This window comes from Patella vulgata, chromosome 5 (assembly GCF_932274485.2).
Source record: "Patella vulgata chromosome 5, xgPatVulg1.2, whole genome shotgun sequence".
NCBI classification, from domain to species: Eukaryota; Metazoa; Mollusca; class Gastropoda; family Patellidae; genus Patella; species Patella vulgata.
The window spans coordinates 29,491,171-29,515,796 of record NC_065883.2 but is presented as its reverse complement, the minus strand read 5'-3'; the positions used below and the strand labels follow the sequence as shown (position 1 = coordinate 29,515,796).

Below are 24,626 nucleotides of genomic sequence, written 5' to 3'. Positions count from 1 at the left end.
AGGAGTAAGTATGAAAAGTTTTCAAGTTGATGCATTAAGAATTGCGGCCTGCGGGCAACACACAGGCATACAAAGAAAAAAATGGACGTTTCTCTGCATTCACCACAATAAATAGTGATGATCCTTGGGGTATAAGGCATAAGTATGCAAAGTTTCAAGATGATCCATTCCGAATTGTGGCCTGTAGCTGACAAACAAGTAAATACACAAAAATGGGCTCGGCTAAGCCCCTGGGGGTCGGGGATGCACCAAAAGAAATAGGGATCATCCTTATGACATAAGGAAAAAGTATGCAACGTTTCAAGACAATCTATTAAGAATTGCGCCCTGTAGGCAATCCACAGATACACACACATACCCCACTCGGCAAATCTCGACAGATTCCGTTACCCTACATCTAATCTCGGCTGTATGACAGTAAGTGATATGTACCTACGCCCATACATTTGCGATGCGGCTGCCGGTTTACTTTAAACAGGAAAACGTGTCGCTTTTACAAAAAAGTCCCAAATTGCGTCTTTTGTTGAGTGTATATACCTAAATGAGCAGAGATATTGTCTCAAGGCTGCTGGTTTGATAAAATTCCCTGGTAATTCCCCAAACCCAATGCCAAACGTGACGTTTGTTGATATAATACACTCTCCACAGAAATCTCCATGGGGGCAGCCATTTTTCATTCGGAACCTTTAAAATAGTTCAAATATGGCGGAAATTGTCATACAGCCGAGATTAGATGCGTAGAATCTGTCGAGGTTTGCCGAATGACACATACCCATACGTATATACACACAGAGACAGGGGCGACGGCAATACTATACGTATACAATGAAATGAAATGAAATGAAATGGGGTTTAACGTCCTACTGTTCTGCTCCTATATACTGGGCTAATGAAGACGGGCATACGCCATACATTGTGCTATGAGGGAAATTTTGCCCGGGCAGCGGCACTATCGCCTACTCTTATATCGAATTCCAACTGCCAAGGGATCTTTTACGTGCATTCCAATGTATACACGGGACCTCAGTTTTTCGTCTCATCCGAAGGACTAGACAGCTGTCCTTGCCAGGCCCTCCGTTCTGCACCACTGACAAGGGGAAACCACGTCGGAAAATTCAGATGAACTTTCTCGGCCAATGCAGGGATCGAACACCCGACCTCCAGTCTAGCGAGCCAGCGTCTTAACCACCTAGCCACCGTGGCTCCCTATACCTATACATTTTGAATGTGGACGTACAAAAATGATCTGTGAGCGAGGTGCAAGTGAATCAAACTAGTTTCGTCTTATCATTTCACGAATTCTTCACCGCGATGGGGACCCCAACAAAATCAGTTGGTCCGAGGGCACAGAGCTACCCAGTCCGCCCCTGGCAATTTTAATACGTGGTTAAATGCGAAATTGTTATTACAAATGGTTGCAAACCAGCCAAAATCAGTCGATCGCCATTTCTTGTCACACTGGATTGTGTTTGGAGAAGAGAAGGACAGCGCGAAAAGGGGGCATTATATTGTCATTAGGGCAATGGGAATATATTGACCCTGACGCGGACATTTCCCTAAGTTTTAAAATTTCGAGGGCACGTTTTTCAGCAGAGGGCACATTTTCTCAAGGAGGGCACATAGCAACACACACCCTTATACCCTGGAAGGAAATATCATCGTATTCGGGCGTTATCATCTTCAGTTTCTTTTGGTTTTGAACCCCCTACCCGCCTTTGACCTTAGGTGTCATACAATCAATAACGCTCCCACCCCCTCCACCCTGCAAACAAAATAACCTTCCATTATGTAATATGTTTATTGATATATTGATTACAAAGAACACATAAATAATAATTAAAATTTAAGAGACATATTCATAGAAAATAAATAATATAAGAAGTTAACTAGAATCTTAGGTTTTGACAGATTTTATATAAGGAGACAAACAGCGACAGCAAAAGGAGTTGTGATGTTGGTACAATGGTTTTTAAGAGATTGTGGTGTTAGTTTCAAACAGTCAGTTTTATCTGACTGACAAAATTCAGAATTGTTTTAATGTTATTTTGGAAAGTCAGTTTTGAACTCATTAACAGCAAAAAGTTTAGCCTCCATTAATAAAAGTCAACTAAATCCCAATTAACACAATTCAGTTGAAACTCTACCAATAACGGTCAGATGAGCCTCCATTATCAACAGAAGTGTTTTAAGAAATCAGCTTTAAATCTCACTCAACAGAGATCTTGACAATCTTTACAAGCAGGCATAACTTCAGAGTTATACTTTTCTACTTGTACTGTGATATAAGAAAAGTTGAAATCTGTTTTTAATCTGTTTGTTGCCATTTCCATTATTCCTTCGCTCTCAACCTTGTCACCTGTAAACATTTAAATTCCTCCAATATTAACAGTAACTCACATGCCCATGGAATATACTTTACTAAAAACAATCTGGTTCATAAGACCAAGTTTCATTTTTTTAAAAGCTGCTTTCCCGCGTACAAACTGTGTGATTTGATGATATATTTGGACTAGAAATGTAATCAGACTAATTAATCAAAAGTTTGCTTCAAATCCCACTCAAAACATTTTTATTGCAAGAAAACTACCTCGGGACGCAATAACCTGTTTTAAAAAGCCTTTTTTGTCATGTGACTTGATTGAGGGAGAATACAATAATAGTTGTATTTGTCTTTAGTCGCTGTCCAATTACCATAAATATCGAAGCATAAGTCAATTCTTGGATTATCCAATGCCATCTTCGGTATCCGATGTTTAATCGTCGAGTCTACTGGACGTTTAAGCACCCCAATGCTCTCACAACCGCTATATATAAAATCAACACATGGCGCGCTCTTTATGTCACTCGAGGAGATAGACTGCGAGCTAGGAACACCGTTACAGTTTTGTCCTGTCCTGTCCTGTCTTAAGTGACTTATACTTTCCATATATGCCATACTGCACTACACTATAAATACTGTTGTAGGAATGCATCTTTAACGCTTCTACTACAATCCCCGGCTTATACTTTCCATATATTATGCCATACTACACTATACTATAAATACTGTTGTGGGAATTCATCTTTAACGCTTTTACTACAATCCCCGATAATATATATTAATGCGTTTGTTATATCCGACGGTAAGATGATATGATTCCGCCTGAAATGAACGCAACCCCACAACACGCGAACTTTATCAATGACTCTGCTATAGCCTACAGCAGTGTAGGCCTACTAAATTTCAATCAAATATATCGATTAAAGACAGCTTCCGGAAAACAGAAATGACAGACGAATATATGCTATTGAAGACAATCGAGGTTCTGGACGTCTAAGACTACCCCTCTGCAAACACAGACACACGCCGGTTTCCCTGGTGGGTCTAATCAAATGATATACAACAAAGACATGAAAGCGCAATTGGCAACGGCTTTAGTCTCAGGGTAAGACGATATAAACTACCTTTTGTGATATGAACCATGACGGCGTTACGTCCCATAGTAAGAGGCCAGATATGAAGACTGTGAATCATCTTGACACCTTCTATAGATTCCAGTAGAGTTCTAACATCAGTATACTTAATATCATTAGGTACACCTGAAATCCCAATAATATATTCATAATGGAATACAAATAAGACAAAACACAGAACGAACTGGACAGGGAAAAGCGGTGGCTAAGTGGGTAAGAAGTTAGCTCGCTAACCGGGAGGTGGCTGTCCTGTGTTCGATCCAGGTGACTGCCGAGAACGGTCATGTGGATTTTCCGGCATGGTTTCTCTTTGTTAGCAGGACGGAGGGCCTGGCAAGGGACAACATATAGTCGTTCGGATGGAACGAAAACCCGAGATCCAGTGATTCACACCAGTGTGTACAGTGTACACATTGGCGTGCAAGTAAAAGAACCCTTGACAGTTGGAGTTCGATATAAGGGTAGGTCGCAGCGCCTCTCTCCGTGCAGCATTTCTCTCATGACACATTGTATGGAATACGCCCGTCTTCATTAGACCGGAGCAGAAAAGTAGGACATAAACAACATTTCATTTCACCAAATATCCAATGGCTTCCGATGAGTATAGATATGAGTACATGGTAAAGAGTCGAATCTAGCTCATAATCGTGTCTGTCCATTCTTCGGTAACTAATTAGAACATCATAGATGAAAACGGTCTTACTCTCTAATAGAACCCGGCAAACGTCTCGTAAAATAGTCACGGTGGTCACTAATACAATTACAAAGAATACAAAGGTACAGATTGGATCAGCCAGGCGGTATTCAGGTGCATTCTAAAATAGATAAATGTAAAATATAGTTATAAAAATGTCTGTAATAGACGTACGAACTAAAGCACTTACTTGAATATTCGTTTTATGTCTCAAAACGGATTCTGGTCTCCAAAGGACAGACTAATGATCATAATTAAAACGAAAGTGCCATGACAGTTTTGTAAGATATGTCAGAAGTACGTACACATGCCTCGTGTACGTTACCGGATTAAACTCAATTATAAATGAGCTAGTGCTTTAGATATACAAAAGTCGAACAATAGTTTGTTAGTGTGTGTGAGTTAGTGGTATTTTACGTACGCTTCCACCGAGGTGATATCGCAGTTAGTCATGTCATGGACCGTATCATACGGTCCATGGTCATGTGAACTTTCCTATAAACCAGCGGTTGCCAGGCAAGATACGCCCACATTTTACAAGAGATGGATAGAGAACAAGCTAAAAACAAAGCGATTTTTCGTACAATCAGGGGCCATAATCCAGAAAGTTATGGTCTGAAGTGCTCAAATGTGAAAAAGCACTGAGATCTTTGAGACATAAACATATTTTTTAAGTTTCATCAAAATCGGATAAAAATTGTGACCTCTAAATGGGCCACAACCTTCGTATTACATACTTTTACACAATTTGCGTACAAAGAGCGACCATTTTGTCGGACAGTTTCGTTTCGATTTTCCCGAAATTCGAATTCAACCTTCATCATGGTGGAATGTGATATGTTTAAACGGTTTTTAAAGTCGGATAAAAAATTGTGACCTCAAGAGAATCCATAAACTAAAAAAAAAACCCACGATTTTTCGTACAATCAGAGGCCATAATCCAGGAAGTTACAGTCTGATATGCGCAAATAGCGACAGGAACCGAGATCTTTGGGACATAACCATATATTTTAAGTTTCATCAAAATCTGATAACAATTGTGACTTCTAGACGGTCCACAACCTTGATATACCATATGTTTACACTATTTACGTACGATGGGTGGCCATTTTTTCCATCACTTTTGGTCCGATTTTCACGAAATTCGAACTCAACCAACATTACGGTGTAACGGTGATATATCCACACGTTTTTCTTTTAAATCGGATAAAAATTGTGACCTCTAGAGGGACCACAAGCTAAAACGCGATTTTTCATACAACCAAGGGTCATAATTCAGGAAGTTACGATCCAAATCGAAAGGAACCAAGATCTTTGGGTTATAAACATGTATGTCAAGTTTCATCAAAATCAGATCAAAATTGTGACCTCTAGACGTTCCACAACCTTGATATTACGTACGAGGGACGGCCATTTTGTCGGGCAGTTTTGGTCCGATTTCCACGAAATTCGAACTCAACCGACGGTGATACAGTATATTCGAACGTTTTTTTTTTAAAATCGAATGAAAATTGTGACCTCTAGAGGGACCACAAGCTAAAAACGAGATTTTTCGTACAATCAAGGGTCATAATTCAGGACGTTACAATCCGATATGCGCGAATATCGAAAGGAACCAGGATCTTTAGGTTATAAACATGCATTTAAGTTTCATCAAATACAGATGAAAATTGTCACCTCTAGAGTGTCCACAAGCTAAACACGTCATTTTTTTTGTACAATCAGGGGCCATAATCCATGAAGGTATGGTCCGATAATGCCAATATCGAAAGGAACCGAGATGTTTGGGAGATAGACCTTTATATCAAGTTTCGTCAAAATCGGATAGAAATTATGACCTGTACAGTGTCCACAAACAAAATTATAAATGTGAACGGATGGAAGGACGGACGGTGGCGACGACAATATACGTCCACATGAAAATGTGGGCGTATAAAAAGCGTGATGCCATATTATGTTCTAGAAAGAGTAATCATACCCTACTCAGTGAATGACACCCGTCACTGCCCCAAAGCACAAGGGCCAAGACCACTCCTGCGATTTGAAAGATGAAAATGGACAGAATAAAATCTTTAATTACCGTGAACTTAATAATTAAAGCAGCCGTTAACACACACAAACTCTGTACAGTATCACCAATAGCGTGTATTAGAGCAGCCTTTACGTTGATATTTTTGTTTTTTGCTGGTTTTTCATCGAGTGGTTCATAGTCACCGGTAGTACCATATGACACGTGTTTACTGTCACCAGAGTGGGTGTGTCCAAACTGTGGAATGGAACCAGACGAACAACAGGAGCTATTAGAATTTAGCACTGCTGCCATTCTGAAATCATAAGAAAGTAAATTAAAAATGGGAAATTTCTTAACTATGTCTAAACTCCTGAATTCTCCATGCAGCAGCAAGAATGGTGTTAGAGCAGCTCTCCAATCCAAAGAAAGCCCCTAAAATGTGAATTTTCTTAAGTGTGTCCAAACTCATGAATTCGCCATGGAACAAGAAGGGTGTTAGTACACAATGAGACTACACAAGTTTGTTAGTGAAATATTTAAGGGAACACCGAAAAACAATAAAGAAACACAGCACAAAACAACAAATTAGATACACATGTAAGATGTGAATCAATATTTAAAAAAACATCTTTTGTCCGGGAAGAAAACATGAGCGCTACTTGCTCAATACTGTTGTGCGGTGTTAATGTATGTTGGTTGAAGTGAAACGTCAGAAACAAATGCGTACCGTGAAAGTAAACTTACATGAAATTAAATAACACACCAATTCCAGCTGTAATCAACATTTCATCCGGTTTAACATCTTTATAGTAATCATAGATAATCCTTTCAGCAGCTTCAAAACACAGAATACCCGATGTTATCCAGATTATCAGAACACTGAATAATACACCCACTACTTCTACAATAACAAATGGTTCATATTACAAATCCCCATACTGGAAAACATATAACATATTCATCCTAAAACAGTGATGGATCTTTTTCAAAACATTCAAACTATAGATTTGAGTCGTTAACCCTTTCAATTAACGAATTGCTTCAATTTCAGCGTTCGTCTCCCCAAGCCCCCGCCAACACGAATAAAACGGTTACCCGACAGACCCTATTTTGCTTAAAGCCAAAATCGGTGACTCCAAACTTAAAAAAAAAAAAAAAAAAAAAAAAAAAAAAAAAAAGGAATCGTCGAAAAAAAGAAGAGAAAAAGATATTGTGGGTTCGAAGGGGCTAAATAAATGTTATACATTATTATAACAAATTAAACTCATCATTTCAGGTCAACATTAGATGGAATGCATACATACCTGCTCTATGGTATCCAAATGACATGGTTTTATTAGCTGTTTTTTGTGATAAAAATACTGAGACGAGACTAACAGTAAAACTAATTAAATCACTGCCTAGGTGAAGTACATCAGTAAATAAAGCCAAACTATTGGATAAAAAACCACCTGAAATATTCCAAGGGACATAAAATAGATTCGATCCATAAAATAAAAAGGGGGGCGGGCTTAAATTTTACAATCAAAACAAATCGCAATCATTTCGATCGTTTGGGTTTGGACAACGAAAAGTATCAACTGGAGGTAATTACAGGAAATTTATATTCAAAAAATAGGTCACCCGTCTACTGAATTTTATTCACAATTATAAACCTATAACGGTAAATCTCTTTGATCTTTGGGGTTTATTCTGTGCCCGGAATAACTTGCGGTCTGAAAGTCGGGGCAGCTTTAATAAATATATACAGGGGAATTCGGGGTTATTCTTTTAAAAGTTTTTCTTTAAACCTGTAACGGTTTCTTCCTCCAGGGGTTTTATACATGTATAAGCAAGATAAAGTCCTCGACTACGGTTATGCCTGTCGGCCTCGGTTTTTATTTGTCTAGGTTATTTTCTTCAGCCTTTCTTTCCCCAGCATAACCCCGGTCTCGTGCTTTATCCTACACTAAATATATCCCGATGAACCGTCCATTTTTCGCGCCATGTATTTCCGTTTTTCGGCAACAACCATCAGAGAGTGAGACCATATCATAGAAATATAATTGTAAAATGAAATCGCGCGTGGTTTACGTTTTGAATACTATAATACTTAAGACCCCACGCAATAACATTTGTGGAAAACTCGTTCTAGTTAATGACTGATTCATTCTGAAAATTCGGGTGACAAAGAAGATTTTCGGGCAAATTGCCCCAGTGCCCCCCCCCCCCGAAATAACCGAGCTTGGCCATGTACGCCTATGGTTCCGGAACCAGGGCCCGTGAGGGGGGGGGGCAGCTGGGACACTTGTCCCTGAGCCTAGAGGGGCCCTGGGCTATACCGAGTAATATAGCTTTTTGTTTTTTTTAAATGTTGGTATAAATTAATAAAAAAACAATACACTGTTACTTGATATTAAAGTAGAATAAAACCGGTGACTTCTCTCAATGTGAGTAAGTGGCGTGGGTAGGGTTAAAATCGGATTCTGTCAGTCAACTTTTTTGGAACCAGCTAAAAAAAGGCGATTTTTTCGTACAATCAGGGGTCATTATCCAGGAAGTTATGGTCTGACATGCGCATATATCGCAAGGAATCAAGATCTTTGGGTTATAATCATACATTTCAAGTTTCATCAAAATCGGATAAAAATTGTGACTTCTAGAGTGTCCACAACCTTGGTATTACATACTTTTACACTATTTGCGTACAAGGAGCGGCAGTTTGGGTCAGATTTTTACGATATACGAACTCAATCTTCGATGATGTGTAACGGTGATATATTTAAACGTTTTTTAAAACTGAATACAAATTTTGACTCATAGCGGGTCCACAAGCTAAAAATGTGATTTTTCGAACAATCAGGGGCTATGAGCGATTCGAATATGAGCGATTATCGAAAGGAACCGATATTTTTGTGATATAAACATGAATTTAAAATTTCATCAAAATCGGATAAAAATTGTGGCTTCTAGAGGGTCCACAACCTTCGTATTACATACTTTTACACAATTTGCGTACAAAGAGCGGCCATTTTGTTGGGCAGTTTCGTTTCGATTTTCCCGAAATTCGAATTCAACCTTCATCATGGTGGAATGTAATATGTTTAAACAGTTTTTAAAATCGGATAAAAAGTTGTGACCTCTAGAGAATCCACAAGCTAAAAAAACTTGATTTTTCGTACAATCAGAGGCCATAATCCAGGAAGTTAAGTCTGATATGCGCAAATAGCGACAGGAACCGAGTTCGTTGGGCCATAAACATATATTTTAAGTTTCATCAAAATCTGATAACAATTGTGACTTCTACAGGGTTCACAATCTTGGTATGACATACTTTAACACTTTTTGCGTACAAGGAGCCGCCATTTTGTCAGGCAGTTTTGGTCCCATTTTCTTGAAATTCGAACTCAACTAACATTACGGTGTAACGGGTTATAAACATGTATTTCAAATTTCATCAAAATCGGACCAAAATTGTGACCTCTAGACGGTCCACAACCTTGATATACCACATGTTCACACTATTTGCGTACGATGGGTGGCCATTTTGTCCATCAGTTTTGGTCCGATTTTCACGAAATTCGAACTCAAACAACATTACGGTGTAACGGTGATATATTCACACGTTTTTTGTTTGTTTTTTTTAAATCGGATAAAAATTGTGACCTCTAGAGGGACCACAAGCTAAAACGCTATTTTTCATACAACCAAGGGCCATAATTCAGGAAGTTACGATCCAATATGCGCGAAAATCGAAAGGAACCACGATCTTTGGGTTATAAAGATGCATTTCATGTTTCATCAAAATCAGATGAAAATTGTCACCTCTAGACGGTCCGGGGGGTTGGGTGGCCGAATGGTTAGCACGTGCGCGCTGTATCATAAAGCTTAAGTCATTGAGTCAACTGGCGTGGTTTCGAATCCCCGGTTGTACATGACAAGGAGTAGGGTCGCCTGTCCAACCTCGTGGGTTTTCTCCGGGTCCTCCGGTTTCCTCCCACTGCTAAAGACCCCTACGCGCAAGCGAATTATTGAAATAAAATTAAACCATAGTCCCGAAATGACCTAGTTTGTGTGGAGTGGGCGTTAAACCCCATTTCTCTCTCTCTCTCTCTCTCTCTAGACCAGTGATTCTCAACCAGTGTGTCGCGGCACACAGGTGTGCCACAAGATCTTCCTAAGTGTGCCACGAAATTTTGAACGGCACACTTAGAAAATTTCTCAATAAAGAAGCTAGCTATTTGATGAAATTCGAAACATTGCAATGAATTAAGTTCATAGAGTAGCTGTATTTTTCTTTATTTAGTTTGAGTCTTACTATGTGTCTATAACCAGTCTGTCGTCCATGACTTGCCATGTTTTTATTTTGCAAAATTCAATTATTTTTCATATATATACTATTCAAAAAAAGTAGGGGATATTTGATTTTGGGGGCATAATACTAAAATATGCAAATGACTACGAAAAAAGTCACTATAGAACCTAACAGAAGAAACATTTCCAGTTACATGTGACGCCCAAACGCACCAATAGCTACCGCATGGAATGCAGGTGATGCTTGGGATCATCATGGGGGTCCAACCCAAGATTTGCACGACTCTGACTTTGAATGTTACAGTCATTGTGGCATTGAATTCCAGGGTGGAAACATCAGTTTAATTGTTTTAGTGACCAGAAAACAAATTTTGATATGCGTCGGCTTACCCAAAATGAAAGGTTACGTGCCCTTGGCATGCTACAGATCGGCACAACACAGGCGGTTGTGGCGCGGACGATGAATGTTTCTCAGTCTGTCATAAGCAGGCTATGGTCCAGATACCGTGATACACAATCTGTACAGGACAGACCACGCTCAGGTCGACCAAGGGCGACAACTCAAGCCCAGGATCGATTTATCCGTACCTTGGCCTTGAGAAATCGTGTCATCACAGCAAATCAGATCAGCGCTCGTCTTCAAACAGACACTGGTGTGAGAGTGAGTGGCCAGACGATTCGGAATCGACTGCATATGGGTCACCTTCGCGCCCGACGTCCTCGCGTGATCCCTTGTTTGAGAGATCATCACATTCAGGCAAGACGTCGTTGGTGTAGGGATCGTCAACATTGGGATAATCGACGCTGGAGCAATGTGATGTTTTCAGATGAGTCAAGGTTCACTGTTGATTTTTTGGACAGACGTAGGAGGGTGTGGCGTCGTCGAAACGAGCGCTTCCAAGACGTTAACGTCATCAGACATGATCGATTTGGGGGTGGTTCTGTTATGGTGTGGGGAGGCATCACTGTTGCTGGAAGAACGGCTTTACATGTTGTTGCAGGGCGTGTTACAGGCCAGTGCTACCGGGACAACATCTTGGTAGTCCATGTTGTGCCGTTCGCACGACGTGATGGCCGCCGTTTCATCTTCCAGGATGACAACGCAAGATGTCACAGGGCCAGGATCGTTACAGGTTACCTCCAACAACAGAACATCAACACATTACCTTGGCCAGCACTGAGTCCCGACCTCTCCCCCATCGAGCATGTCTGGGACATGCTTGGACAGAGGTTACGTCAACGTCAACAACGTCCTGCCAATGTCCAAGAACTTGCTGCTGCGTTGCAACAGGAATGGGACAATCTGGACCAAAATGACCTTAGACGTCTCATTAGGAGTATGCCACGTCGGATCAATGCTTGTTTGGCAAACAGAGGAGGATTTACCCGTTACTGACTTGGTTGTGATGCTGTGGTAACTTTGCTGTTTGACCCCGGGTATCATTTTACCCTTATAATGGTCAGTCTGTGCCTTACTTAGTCTAACGATCATTTGGAATAAATCGATGAATGTGAACTTCATTTCATTTTGTCATTTGTTTCTTCGTCAGTTTCATTAGGTGACTTTAATAACACTTAAAAATCAAATATCCCCTACTTTTTTTGAATAGTATATTTAGCCAGGTGTACCGCTGTTTTTTTCATGTGTTCCAAGGAGTGCCGTCGGCAAAAAAGGTTGAGAAGCACTGCTCTAGACGGTCCACAACACTGATGTTGCGTACGAGGGGCGGCCATTTTTTGGGCAGTTTTGGTCCGATTTTCACGAAATTCTAACTCAACCGTCGGTGATATATTCGAACGTTTGTTTTTTAAATCGGATAATAATTGTGCCCTCTAGACGGGGCTACGGCATAATACGTCCACATGAAAATGTGGGCGTATAAAAATTGCTTGATTAAAAACAATAAGCCTGCTGCCGTGGCTTGGCCCGTCCTTGTTCCGCTTAAGGCTCCCGTCACGGTCAGAGTATCCGGGCTTCCTTCCGTTTGAATCCAGTTCAACATGATTTTGGGTATTTAAAACAAGAGCATCGCTAACGCTGCAATATACGTCCACATTCCTGCTTTGATTAATATGGTACTTTTTAAAATGAGGAGAATGAGATATGAAATGGCTGTAATATGACAAGTGGCAAAGAAGGCTAGGCGTTGGGTTTGTTTTGTCAAATTTACAGACAAAATATTAATTTTAAAAAGTGGGTGTGATACTGCCCCAGGGGGTCGGAGCATGTGCCAAAATAAATAGTTGCTGTCTTTACGGTATAAGGAATAAATATGCAAGTTCCAAGATGATCCATTCAGAATTGCAGCCCCTAGACGATAAGAACAAAAATTGGGCGTGGCTCTGCCCCTGGGGTTTGGATATGGAACAATATAAATAGGTACCACCCTGTTATTGAAATGATTGATATGCTGAATTTGAACAAAATCTGTTAATTATTGCAACCTGTAGAGTACTTACCGATAAAAACTAACAAAATAATGGATGTGGTACCACACCCCTGGGGTTCGGGACATGCACCAAAATAAATAGTTGCTATCCCTACAGTATAAGAAATAAATATGCCAAGTTCCAAGATGATCCATTTAGAATTCCAGCCTGTAGACAAAATCATTGGGGTTGGACATGGACCAATATATATAGGTACAACCCTATGCTGGATCATTCCGAATTGTATCCAAATCTTTTAATAATTGCAACCTGTATATCATTTACAGACAAAATATCAACAAAAAGTGGGTGTGGCACCACCGAAAGGGCACCAACATCAATAGTTGCCGTCCTTCGGTTATAAGGAATAACTATACCAAGTTCCAAGATAATCCATTTAGAATTGTAGCCTTCGGGCCCTAAAGGCAAAAATTGGGCATGACTCTGCCCCTGGGGTCGGGGCATTCACCAAGTTGGTCCATTAAGAAATGCGGCCTGTAAACGATAAACACAAAAATTGGGCGTGGCTCTGCCCCTTGGGGTCGGGACATGCAGTTGTCGTCCTTTGGCTATAAGGAATACATATCCCAAGTTCAAAAACAATCCATTAAGAATCGTGGCCTGTAGACAACACACAGACACAAAGAAAAACTTGGTGTGGCCCTGTCCCTGGGGGTTTGGCGATCACCAAAGGAATAGGTATGCAAAGTTTCAAAAGAATCTGTTAAGAATTGCGGCCTGTAGGCGAAATACGGGGCACACAAACACTGGGCGTGGCTCTGTCTCAGGGGGTCGGGCATGTACCAAAAATAATAGAGGTCAGTCTTTGGGTATAACGAATAAGTATAAAAAGATATTCAAGACGATCGATTAAGAATTGCGGGCTGTAAGTGACACACGGACACACAAAAAGAAAATGGGTGTGGCTCTGCCCTGGTGGTTGGCATTCACTACAAACAACAGGGATGTTCCTTAGGATAGAAGGAATAAGTATGCAAAGTTTCAAGGTGGGGCATGCACCAAAAATAACAGGGTTCAACCTTTGGTTATAAGGAATAAGTATGAAAGGTTTTCAAGAGAATCCAATTAGAATTGTCGCCAGTAGTCGACACACATACACACAAAGAGAAAATGGGCGTGGCTCTGTCCCTAGGGTTAGAGCATGCACCATGCATGCATGTGATCCTTAGGGTATAAGGAATAAGTATGCAAAGTTTCAAAATAATCCGCCAAGAAATGCGGCCTGTAGACAACAAACAATCAGAGTGTGGTTCTACCAATAGGGACCATCCTTGGGGTGCAAGGAACAAGTATGCAAAGTTTCAAGACGATCAGTTAAGAATTGCGGCCTGTAGGCGACACACACACGCACCCCCCACACACACACCCACACACACACACATGCATGTATAATATTGTGTAAATCGAGGACTTTGACTGATTCCTCCTAATCGAGGCCTTGATAAATATTGCATGTAGCTGAAAAGCACCGTTATTTCTGAACTCTATTATATTACATCAAACGATTACGAAAAGATATAAATTATACTTCAATTTATATATTTTATGCATTTGACTTTTTACAGAAGAAATGCGGACACATGGGAGTTTGCAAATAATTGGGGAAATATGACCGACCGAGTCCCTGTGCTAGTTACGCCTAATCGAGAACACGCATGGTGTAAGTTGGGAACGCCGCCAAACGAGGTCATTTCCTCTATACTATCATACTGTGGACTTGACACGTATTGTAGTCGTTCACCTGTAAATAACTACGTTTTTGTCATCCCTTTGACCACACATAATACCGACAAATGGGGACTTTTTTGTATGGTGAGGTGCGGATGTGTAATTGTCTTCACTACAATAGAAAATTCTCTCGAATTAACATCCAAATTTATCATTATTTGTCAATTTTTTAATTTTTTTTTTTTATAAAATTGCAATATTTGCTTATCCGGATACGTAACCCTTTTAAGGGTTCGATTCAATTTTTTTTTTGTTGGATGACCTGATAATCTAGTGCCGTTCCTTTAGAGGTCTATACAGTGCATGACCCACATGCTGTACTTGATAACGAAAGGTACATTTATAAAATAAAAGTCAGGTTTTATCCAGACACCGTGTAATACTGCTTGGGACACCGATCTCCGTTTCGAGTCAGATGAAAACTGGCGGGATTAAGATGAAAACGTATCACGTATATTGAGTAAGTTGCTCGGACCAGAGGTGAAAGATCGTAAGGGCCTTTAACACAAAATTAAGCAGTTTTATTCTCTAAAATATAGTCGAGATCGACCCTTAAATAAGAATCTAGACGTAGGCCTGGAAGATGAAAATGTAATTATGTTTAATAATTATTTCGCATCGCCCCGCTTTGCATGTCATTATATAAACATAAATTGTGTCTATTTCATAAAGTGCCAATTACATATAAAGTTTCATGAGATATATTAACTATACTATTCAAAAAAAGTAGGGGATATTTGATTTTGGGGGCATAATACTAAAATATGCAAATGACTACGAAAAAAGTCACTATAGAACCTAACAGAAGAAACATTTCCAGTTACATGTGACGCCCAAACGCACCAATAGCTACCGCATGGAATGCAGGTGATGCTTGGGATCATCATGGGGGTCCAACCCAAGATTTGCACGACTCTGACTTTGAATGTTACAGTCATTGTGGCATTGAATTCCAGGGTGGAAACATCAGTTTAATTGTTTTAGTGACCAGAAAACAAATTTTGATATGCGTCGGCTTACCCAAAATGAAAGGTTACGTGCCCTTGGCATGCTACAGATCGGCACAACACAGGCGGTTGTGGCGCGGACGATGAATGTTTCTCAGTCTGTCATAAGCAGGCTATGGTCCAGATACCGTGATACACAATCTGTACAGGACAGACCACGCTCAGGTCGACCAAGGGCGACAACTCAAGCCCAGGATCGATTTATCCGTACCTTGGCCTTGAGAAATCGTGTCATCACAGCAAATCAGATCAGCGCTCGTCTTCAAACAGACACTGGTGTGAGAGTGAGTGGCCAGACGATTCGGAATCGACTGCATAGGGGTCACCTTCGCGCCCGACGTCCTCGCGTGATCCCTTGTTTGAGAGATCATCACATTCAGGCAAGACGTCGTTGGTGTAGGGATCGTCAACACTGGGATAATCGACGCTGGAGCAATGTGATGTTTTCAGATGAGTCAAGGTTCACTGTTGATTTTTTGGACAGACGTAGGAGGGTGTGGCGTCGTCGAAACGAGCGCTTCCAAGACGTTAACGTCATCAGACATGATCGATTTGGGGGTGGTTCTGTTATGGTGTGGGGAGGCATCACTGTTGCTGGAAGAACGGCTTTACATGTTGTTGCAGGGCGTGTTACAGGCCAGTACTACCGGGACAACATCTTGGCAGTCCATGTTGTGCCGTTCGCACGACGTCATGGCCGCCGTTTCATCTTCCAGAATGACAACGCAAGATGTCACAGGGCCAGGATCGTTACAGGTTACCTCCAACAACAGAACATCACCACATTACCTTGGCCAGCACTGAGTCCCGACCTCTCCCCCATCGAGCATGTCTGGGACATGCTTGGACAGAGGTTACGTCAACGTCAACAACGTCCTGCCAAAGTCCAAGAACTTGCTGCTGCGTTGCAACAGGAATGGGACAATCTGGACCAAAATGACCTTAGACGTCTCATTAGGAGTATGCCACGTCGGATCAATGCTTGTTTGGCAAACAGAGGAGGATTTACCCGTTACTGACTTGGTTGTGATGCTGTGGTAACTTTGCTGTTTGACCCCGGGTATCATTTTACCCTTATAATGGTCAGTCTGTGCCTTACTTAGTCTAACGATCATTTGGAATAAATCGATGAATGTGAACTTCATTTCATTTTGTCATTTGTTTCTTCGTCAGTTTCATTAGGTGACTTTAATAACACTTAAAAATCAAATATCCCCTACTTTTTTTGAATAGTATATAATATCGTTTATTATATAAAAACAGGAACAGTATATTTGTAATTATAAAGCTTCAAAGACCTAAAATACAATTTTTCAGTTCGCTCCGCTTTGAACTTGGCTGTTTTTCATTGCAACAAAGAATGTAATAATTTCTTTTTATACAACGAATGTCATTTCTAGTCGATTTTGCCTTGTGTTTTTTTTCTCTACATAATAGCTTGAAAGTGTCACCAAATATGCCCTCCTTGATACGGTCGACGAGACCCCACCACACCACTTTTGAAAAATCATGTATCCACCCTTGTGAACAACCGTTCTGGACAAAATACCTCGTTCCAAAAACTCCAGACAAACGTGGCCTTTTTTTTTACCACGTTAGGACGTGGTAAAATTGTGGCAAAAATTTTAACACGTTTTTGCCACGTTTGGACAAAAATGCCGAACGAGGCATTATGAGGATTATAGCGAGAGAGAAAGAGAGAGAAATGGGACTTTACGTCCACTCGACACAAACTAGGTCATTCGGGACTAACACACGACTCAATTTTATTTCTTTACTCCTTGTCACGTACAACCGGGAAATCGAAACCACGACAGTTGACTCAATGACAGACCATATACTGCGCGCACGTGCTACCCATTCGGCCATCAAACCACCCTAGAGAAAAAACAATTTATGTTTATATACTTACGATTATAGCGAGACATCTTCGGAGTTTTCTTGCGGATCTGGAAACCTCCGGGGTTACCTCCCCGGCCTGTTTTCCTGACAATGCAAGCATTGAAACTGTTCGCAGTTCTCTCGTGGCCTCCCGATGGATCCACCTGTTCCCGACGCCTCCCGAGACTCATCAATCTCTATCTGTAGTACACCCGCAAGGCAAAAATTGCCCAGTGGTGGCAATGGTACCTATGCATTATATAAGACAATTGTAACTGGCTTAATACGCCCTAACAAGTGTCACTACTTGAAATTGCGCGACTTATTAATATTTCAATTTCAGATCATTTATTATTTTATCCTTATTACTAGAAATTGAGAGACTTATTAATATTTCAATTATTTCGGCAATAATATTATATGTTACGCCAGGTAAAAATTTCGAAATTTCCGTCAATAAGTAATATGACTAGATGGCTTGATTTTTAATAACATACGGGTTGAAAACGGTTATTAAGTTTACAGATATGGCAAAAATAGTAACTTATTCTCCCACGTGAACACATATGATGTGTATGGTAGAAATCGGTTAACTGAGGACTGATGCACTCGCTGTCAAATAAACACTAACCGCGGACTTGATACACACAATCATATTTTACCTTTTTCAGATCACAGTGTCACACACAGTAAGGATACCCTGTGGAATACCGCCTAACGCGGGCGGAACACATCAGATTGACCTTAAAATCAAATGGGATATTAAATCCGGGCTTCTGAACATCGTTACAGTCCTGGATTTAGTTCAAAAAGTCCTCGGTTGGCACAGGTCCTCGATTAGAAGGTTTGTATTCAGATGTGTGTCCTCGATATACACCATATACAAACACACACACGCATGCACACACACAGGGGCGACGGCAATATATGTATACATTATTTGTTTTCCTGCTTATTATTTCTTGTCAAAATCGTGCATCTGATTATTATTACATAAGTAACACTAAGACATAATACCTTATTTGGTATGTCATATATGTTGTTGTGTTAAATCTCAGTTTCTGTATTTTAACAAAATGACCACTACTGTGTGAACCATCGTAAATTTTAAACAGATTTCTTCGATTATGAACAAACTACTTAACTTTGGTTATTATAAACTTACCTGTGTGTTTGTAATGAACTCCCGTTCGATAAAATCCATTGCACAACTAATTATCACAACGATGAAAACAAGTTCTCTCTTGAAAAATTTGAAAATTTACTTGTAATTTCGACAGAGTCGATGTCAACAATGTCTTCGTGACGTATTGGTCGAATCCAATATACCTGTTGCGGGGGGTGGTTAACATTGAAAGATAGTTTGACAGCGCGATCATTTTGATCGTATATGGGTTTGGGCGACGAAAAATATCAATTGAAGGCAATTACATAGGAGATTTATATGGAAACCATTGATCGCCAGTCTATCAAATTTTCTTCACAATTAAATTATCACTGATTGCACGGATACTCGTAAAAATAAAGTCATATATAAACTATAAATATCCTATCTTCATTCTGTTATAAATAATTTAACAAGGATCATGAAGCTTGCCTCCGAATTCTCTGAGTGTATTTTTAATTTTATACGCATTCTTTCGATCGAATAATAACCGCTTCAGTAACATCTTTAAGCGTGTTGCGACAGCCCTCAACGTGCCTATTGGGTGCCCGGGTGGGTAATATAATGCTACTAAGCCCGTATGACCCCGTAAGAAGCGGAACATTAATTCTCGATTCGACAGTTTTGACCGAAGTGTGATAAAGCCCGTAAAACGAATGTATAGTTGTGTTTGTGCGGCATGCGTGTTCAAAAGTAAATTATCCCATCCGAATCGCTAATCAAATAATTAGAACAAAATATTTCAAAAAGTAAAGCTATAAAATTTGCAGAGATTTTACTAGAATGTAAAAGACGGTAACTAAAATACAGGAATGCGGGTAGTTATGTGTGCGAACGCTCAAACTCAATGCCAATTGTCGTAGGTATCCAGACCACTCGGACCAAAGACCACTCGGACTAAGACCAGTCGGACCAAAACAAGACCAGTCGGACCAATTAAATTATATTATAAGGCTAGACAATATGCTATTTATTTATTATTAAATCACAATACAAAGAAGCAAATAATTCTTATACGGAATTCTTATATTTAGAGTTGTTTAGTTCAATTTTGTGTACGGAAAATAAATCAACGATTAGTTTTAAAATTAATTAATAATGGTGACAAAAAAAAATATCAATCTAATTTTTCTTATTTACTCTTGCAATGAGACTCGGTATGTCCAGACTTTTGACAGTTTTTACATATACGGGTATACTGTTCTTATCTGATGGCCTAATTTTACTTTTTCCACATTCGCGGTATCCCCAGTGGTTTCATTCCGTTCTACCCCACTAACCACTGGGTTAATATATGGGGGGGGGGGGGGGGAGACACGTTTTCAAGTTATCCGCCCTTGATGCGTTAATATAAACAGCCCATAATAATACAAAGACCGGACGTTTATAATATGCACCTTTTTAAACGTGACTACAAGTGTGGTTCTCGATATTTTGCGATTTGGGATACAATTATCAATTTATTCAAACAACACGTTATTATTAGTTCGAGTAGTCATATTAAAACACACACAATTATCAATTTATTCAAATAACACTTTATTATTGGTTCGAGTAGTCATATTACAATAAACACAATTATCAATTTATTAAAATAACACTTTATTATTGGTTCGAGTAATCATATTAAAACAAACGCAATTATCAATTTATTAAAACAACACTATATTATTGGTCCGAGTCGTATTTCTGTTGGGTCCAAATAGTCTTTTTGTATGGTCCGAGTAGTCTATTTGTTTGGGCTGAGTGGTCTATCAGTTGGTCCGACTGGTCTTGAACCGGGTGGTCTTTGGTGCGAGTGGTCATGGATTCTTGTCGTAATTGTACTTGAATTTCCTATGCTGTCACCCCTAATACGAAATGATATCCTCCGCAGAGTGACGTAACCATCTTCCATATTGGTATTTTTCTCTGGGAAAAGTTTGTGATATTTCAATTTTTCAAGAGAGAACTTGTTTTCATCGTTGTGATAATTAGTTGTGCAATGGATTTTATCGAACGGGAGTTGATTACAAACACACAGGTAAGTTTATAATAACCAAAGTTAAGTAGTTTGTTCATAATCGAAGAAATCTGTTTAAAATTTACCAAGACTCAGACAGTAGTTACCCTAGCCTAGATATACGCCAAAATGGCGCTTTCAAAAATTTTGCTTGTTTAAGGGCCCGGAGAGCCCTGTCGCGGAGCCTGTCCGGAGAACGAATTGAATTACAGAAGACCAGAATTTCCGTATCTTTAAATACGGAAGATCTGTAGAAAAACTAATGGAAATACACTTACCAACAGATTCAGCTATCATAAACAATAATAATAAAGCAATGGCTACAATTAATTTATTTTTTGCATCTCTTTTACTTTCTTCTTTCATTCCAGAATGACAGTGAAACGGTTGTCTTTTTTGTAACATTCTTATATATGCCACCCTATCTGAGTATGATATCTTGTTAAAAGAAATATCTCTTTAAATATCTCCTTCTGTAGACAGATAGGCTTCCCTCTTCTTGACAATAGTGATGTAAATAATCTAGAAAATTCACACTTGTATTCTTCAAGGATGTTGTTTTACTCTCTTTCTGATCATTAATACTCCTCCGCCGTTGACCGTTAGTAACTAACTTACAGTTTTGAAATTATCTCGTTATTTCTATTTTATTTTTTTAAGAGAAAAATGATGAGGGTACCTGCATTGTAGTCTATCATAATATAATAGACTATTAATCACATGATTAATAAATAACATGTCATAGAAATTTTTAGAAATAATATCTGTTGGTACACTTTTGTTGACATCCCACACGTTGTATGCTTTGAGTTTTGAGCCTCGATCCAAAACACGCAGCACGTGGACACCGTGGAGATGTGCTGCCTAATTTATTTGACTAGTTAAAGGGATAGTATCTTCTAATACATTTCGCTGACACCTTAAATGTGGCAGGTTTTTTTTATCCCCACCTTTGATCAATACAGTATTGGACAATTTGTAACGTTATTATTGTATTTCAAATTTCATTACAATCATATTTATACGCGCAAGCGAATTATTGAAATAAAATTTAAAATGTGTTAGCGCTCTCTCTCTCTCTCTCTCTCTCTCTCTCTCATATTTATATATTTTTGTACCTTGTCATTTATTAATAAGATATTAATAAACGGCCATTTTGAATTCATTCACTGTGTTGTATTAAAATAATGAGGTTTGATGAAACTGAGCAAGATACTGTATTGTTGGCATAATACGGTTTTTAATAATTCAATGATGCTAAGGCTTATTGGAAACTTGTTGAGTGGCCTATACGGTTATTGAAATTGAGGGGATTATTTATCGATATATATTTATGATTTATGGAAACCTTGTTGAAAATCGTTGGTCTTCCCCTTTAAAGATCTTCGGATCTTTAGAAATCTTTATCGGGCGTTAAATAATTTATTTGCCCTGATTTGAGTAGATTTATAATGGACGTGTGTTCAAATTGTTTCCAAAATTCAAGGCAGGTCTGCCAATCCATCGATGATATCTAGATGTTTTAAGACTCATTTATTGTTTTCCATGCTATAATGTATTTGATAACTGGGCTAGTCCTCGGATTAGATTGTATTTATTTTTCTTGCTAACATTGATTATGCCATTTTAATTTCAATTTATGGGCTACACGAATTTTTAACTGAAAAATTGGCCATCAGATGGACGGGGTTGACACAAAAATCAAATACAATTTACAAAGATAAACAAAGAGACCCAACCCAAAAACCTTTTCAATAGACATAACAAACAAATGAACCAATTATCAAGAGTTCTAAGCTTTAAAATGTTTAGGAAAGATTCAGGCGAGACATTATAAACTAAAACATGCCATGCAATTGCCAATTATCCTATTTTAACATCAATAACTGTATTTTTTTTTTAGTTAAACAATATACATCATTTTAATATTTATTATGGAACTACACAGAAATCGTATAGGGGACCCTGATACTGTCGTTATGTTAAGAATTAATATAGCCGTTTTAATTAAAATGGTGATTTTGAATTCAATACTTCGATATAAATAAAAGAATGTCGCTGGCAGTATTGTCGAAAGAAAATTTAAAAGAAATCCATTCGAGGATAAAATTGATCACGTGCCGACAGATACGTTGTAATAAAATATTAGGAAACAACATCCTGCTTTGTTACAGAATTTATAAGTTTTAATATTTTTTTCCATAAACATATGAAGACAACTTCCCTTGATCTTGGTTTTCCGTTCTATGTGTATAATAATCTTGTTCAATCACTTAAACATACATTATGCAAGAGCTAAATCTGCCTATTGCAGGTCTTTCTTTAGGCCTGAAATGTTATATAAACTATTAATTAGATATTTATTAAGAAAACAAGAACATAATCAACTCTCGATGGCATCGGATACTCGAGATTTTAACTAGATTAAAACGGTTCGCCATTTAAATATTTGATTCAAAAATGGGAAAGCGAGGCCAAATCCCGATTAAACCAGTGCCCTGGTTACCACTGTGCACACATCTTGTCAAAACTACAATGATAACTTGGCTGAGAATGAAGTAATTTGAATGAAATTTTCAATATTTTCTTTTTTTAGCATCTATTTTTGAATTATTATAGCAAGAATGACCAACACTTTATTAAACTCTTAACTAATATATTTTTAAATTGTATTTCTCACATAGGCCATACCACACGTTATAATGTATTGTTGGGGAGTATTTTAAAATTTGAGGTCGGGTGTTCGATCCCTGCATTGGCCGAGAAAGTTCATCCAGATTTTCCGGCGTGGTTCTCCCTTGTCAGTGATGCAGGGAGGGGCTGACAAGGAAAGTTGTCTAGTCGTTCGGATGAGACGAAAAACCGAGGTCCCGTGTACACATTGGCGTGCACGTAAAAGATCCCTTGGCAGTTGGAATTCGATATAAGAGTAGGCCGTAGTGCCGCTGTCCGGGCAAAATTTCCCTCATAGCACACTGTATGGCGTATGCTCGTCTTCATTAGCCCAGGTTAGGAGCAGAACAGTAGGACGTTAAACCCCATTTCATTTCATTTCATTTAAAATTTGAAAGGCTGCCATATTGGATTATAAACGCCATGTTGAATAAATTGAAATTAAATATGGATCACGGTTAATATCACAATGATACAAGTTAATAATATATAAACTTTCATTGGTCTGGAAAGATTAGAATAATTTATGACCACCGAAAGCACTGACGTGTTGGATATTTTGTTGCTCTACTGTTTGACACATGCGTCACATTTATTATGTAGGTCTGTTCATTTGACGAGTATGCCTACAATTTTTGGTTTCCTACTTTCACTTTATTTAAAAGCATTGCCATCTTTGATAGTTTAATCACTGGCTTGTACGATTTGATGGAATCAATATTTAAACATACATTATACAAGAGCTAAATCTGCTTATTTCAGGTCTTTCATTAGCCCTGAAATGTTATCTAAATTATTAATTAGACATTAATTAACCTATCCAGGCCATAATCAACTCTAAATGGCAGCGCTAGCCTGCGATCTTTAGTGGATTGTAAGTCGATTTACTGCATAACTTTCCTTCTCGATTAAACGAGTAAATGGATAATCGAGACTATGCTGTTTATCGTACTGACTTTAGTAATGATAACCGAGGCTTATGGGAATTTCAGTCGCTTAGTTCTCGGTTCATAGTGGATCAATTTGAATGAAATTTTCACCAAATTGCCTTTACGTTATCTAGTTTTTAACTATTATAGTGAGAACTGCCAACTCATTACCGAATCTCCCATAATGTATCTTTAATATCGTTAGATTTTCGTTTTTGTGAGAGCTGCTGCAATCCTGGAATTTTGAAAAACTAATAATCAAAATTAAACACCGATCAACATTAAGAACATTATTACAGTTCATTGTTCTGTTAGAAAAGGGATAATTTATGATCTTGT

At 38.9% G+C, this 24,626-nt stretch overlaps 1 protein-coding gene across 1 annotated transcript; it reads right to left on the bottom strand.

Annotated features, from left to right (window-relative positions):
- Positions 1 to 1,832: 1,832 nt before the first annotated feature.
- LOC126820507 (proton-coupled zinc antiporter SLC30A2) lies at positions 1,833 to 24,591 on the bottom strand. The gene is made up of 8 exons (XM_056100968.1): positions 24,585 to 24,591; positions 12,912 to 12,944; positions 7,463 to 7,609; positions 6,903 to 7,059; positions 6,228 to 6,471; positions 4,157 to 4,268; positions 3,445 to 3,579; positions 1,833 to 2,356 (listed from the first exon to the last, which is right to left on the bottom strand). The coding sequence occupies exons 1-8, from the start codon at positions 24,589 to 24,591 to the stop codon at positions 2,211 to 2,213; spliced, it is 981 nt and encodes a 326-aa protein (XP_055956943.1). The 3' UTR covers positions 1,833 to 2,210.
- Between the last annotated feature and the right edge of the window lie 35 nt (positions 24,592 to 24,626).

Bases quoted from the DNA above. Each gene is read 5' to 3' on its own strand.
- LOC126820507 (XM_056100968.1), bottom strand. The intron at 7,610-12,911 runs GTAAGTACTCTA...GGAATATTTCAG, and splicing joins TATTTTGTTAGTTTTTATCG to GTGGTTTTTTATCCAATAGT. The intron at 3,580-4,156 runs GTAAGACCGTTT...TTGGGATTTCAG, and splicing joins TTGCCGGGTTCTATTAGAGA to GTGTACCTAATGATATTAAG.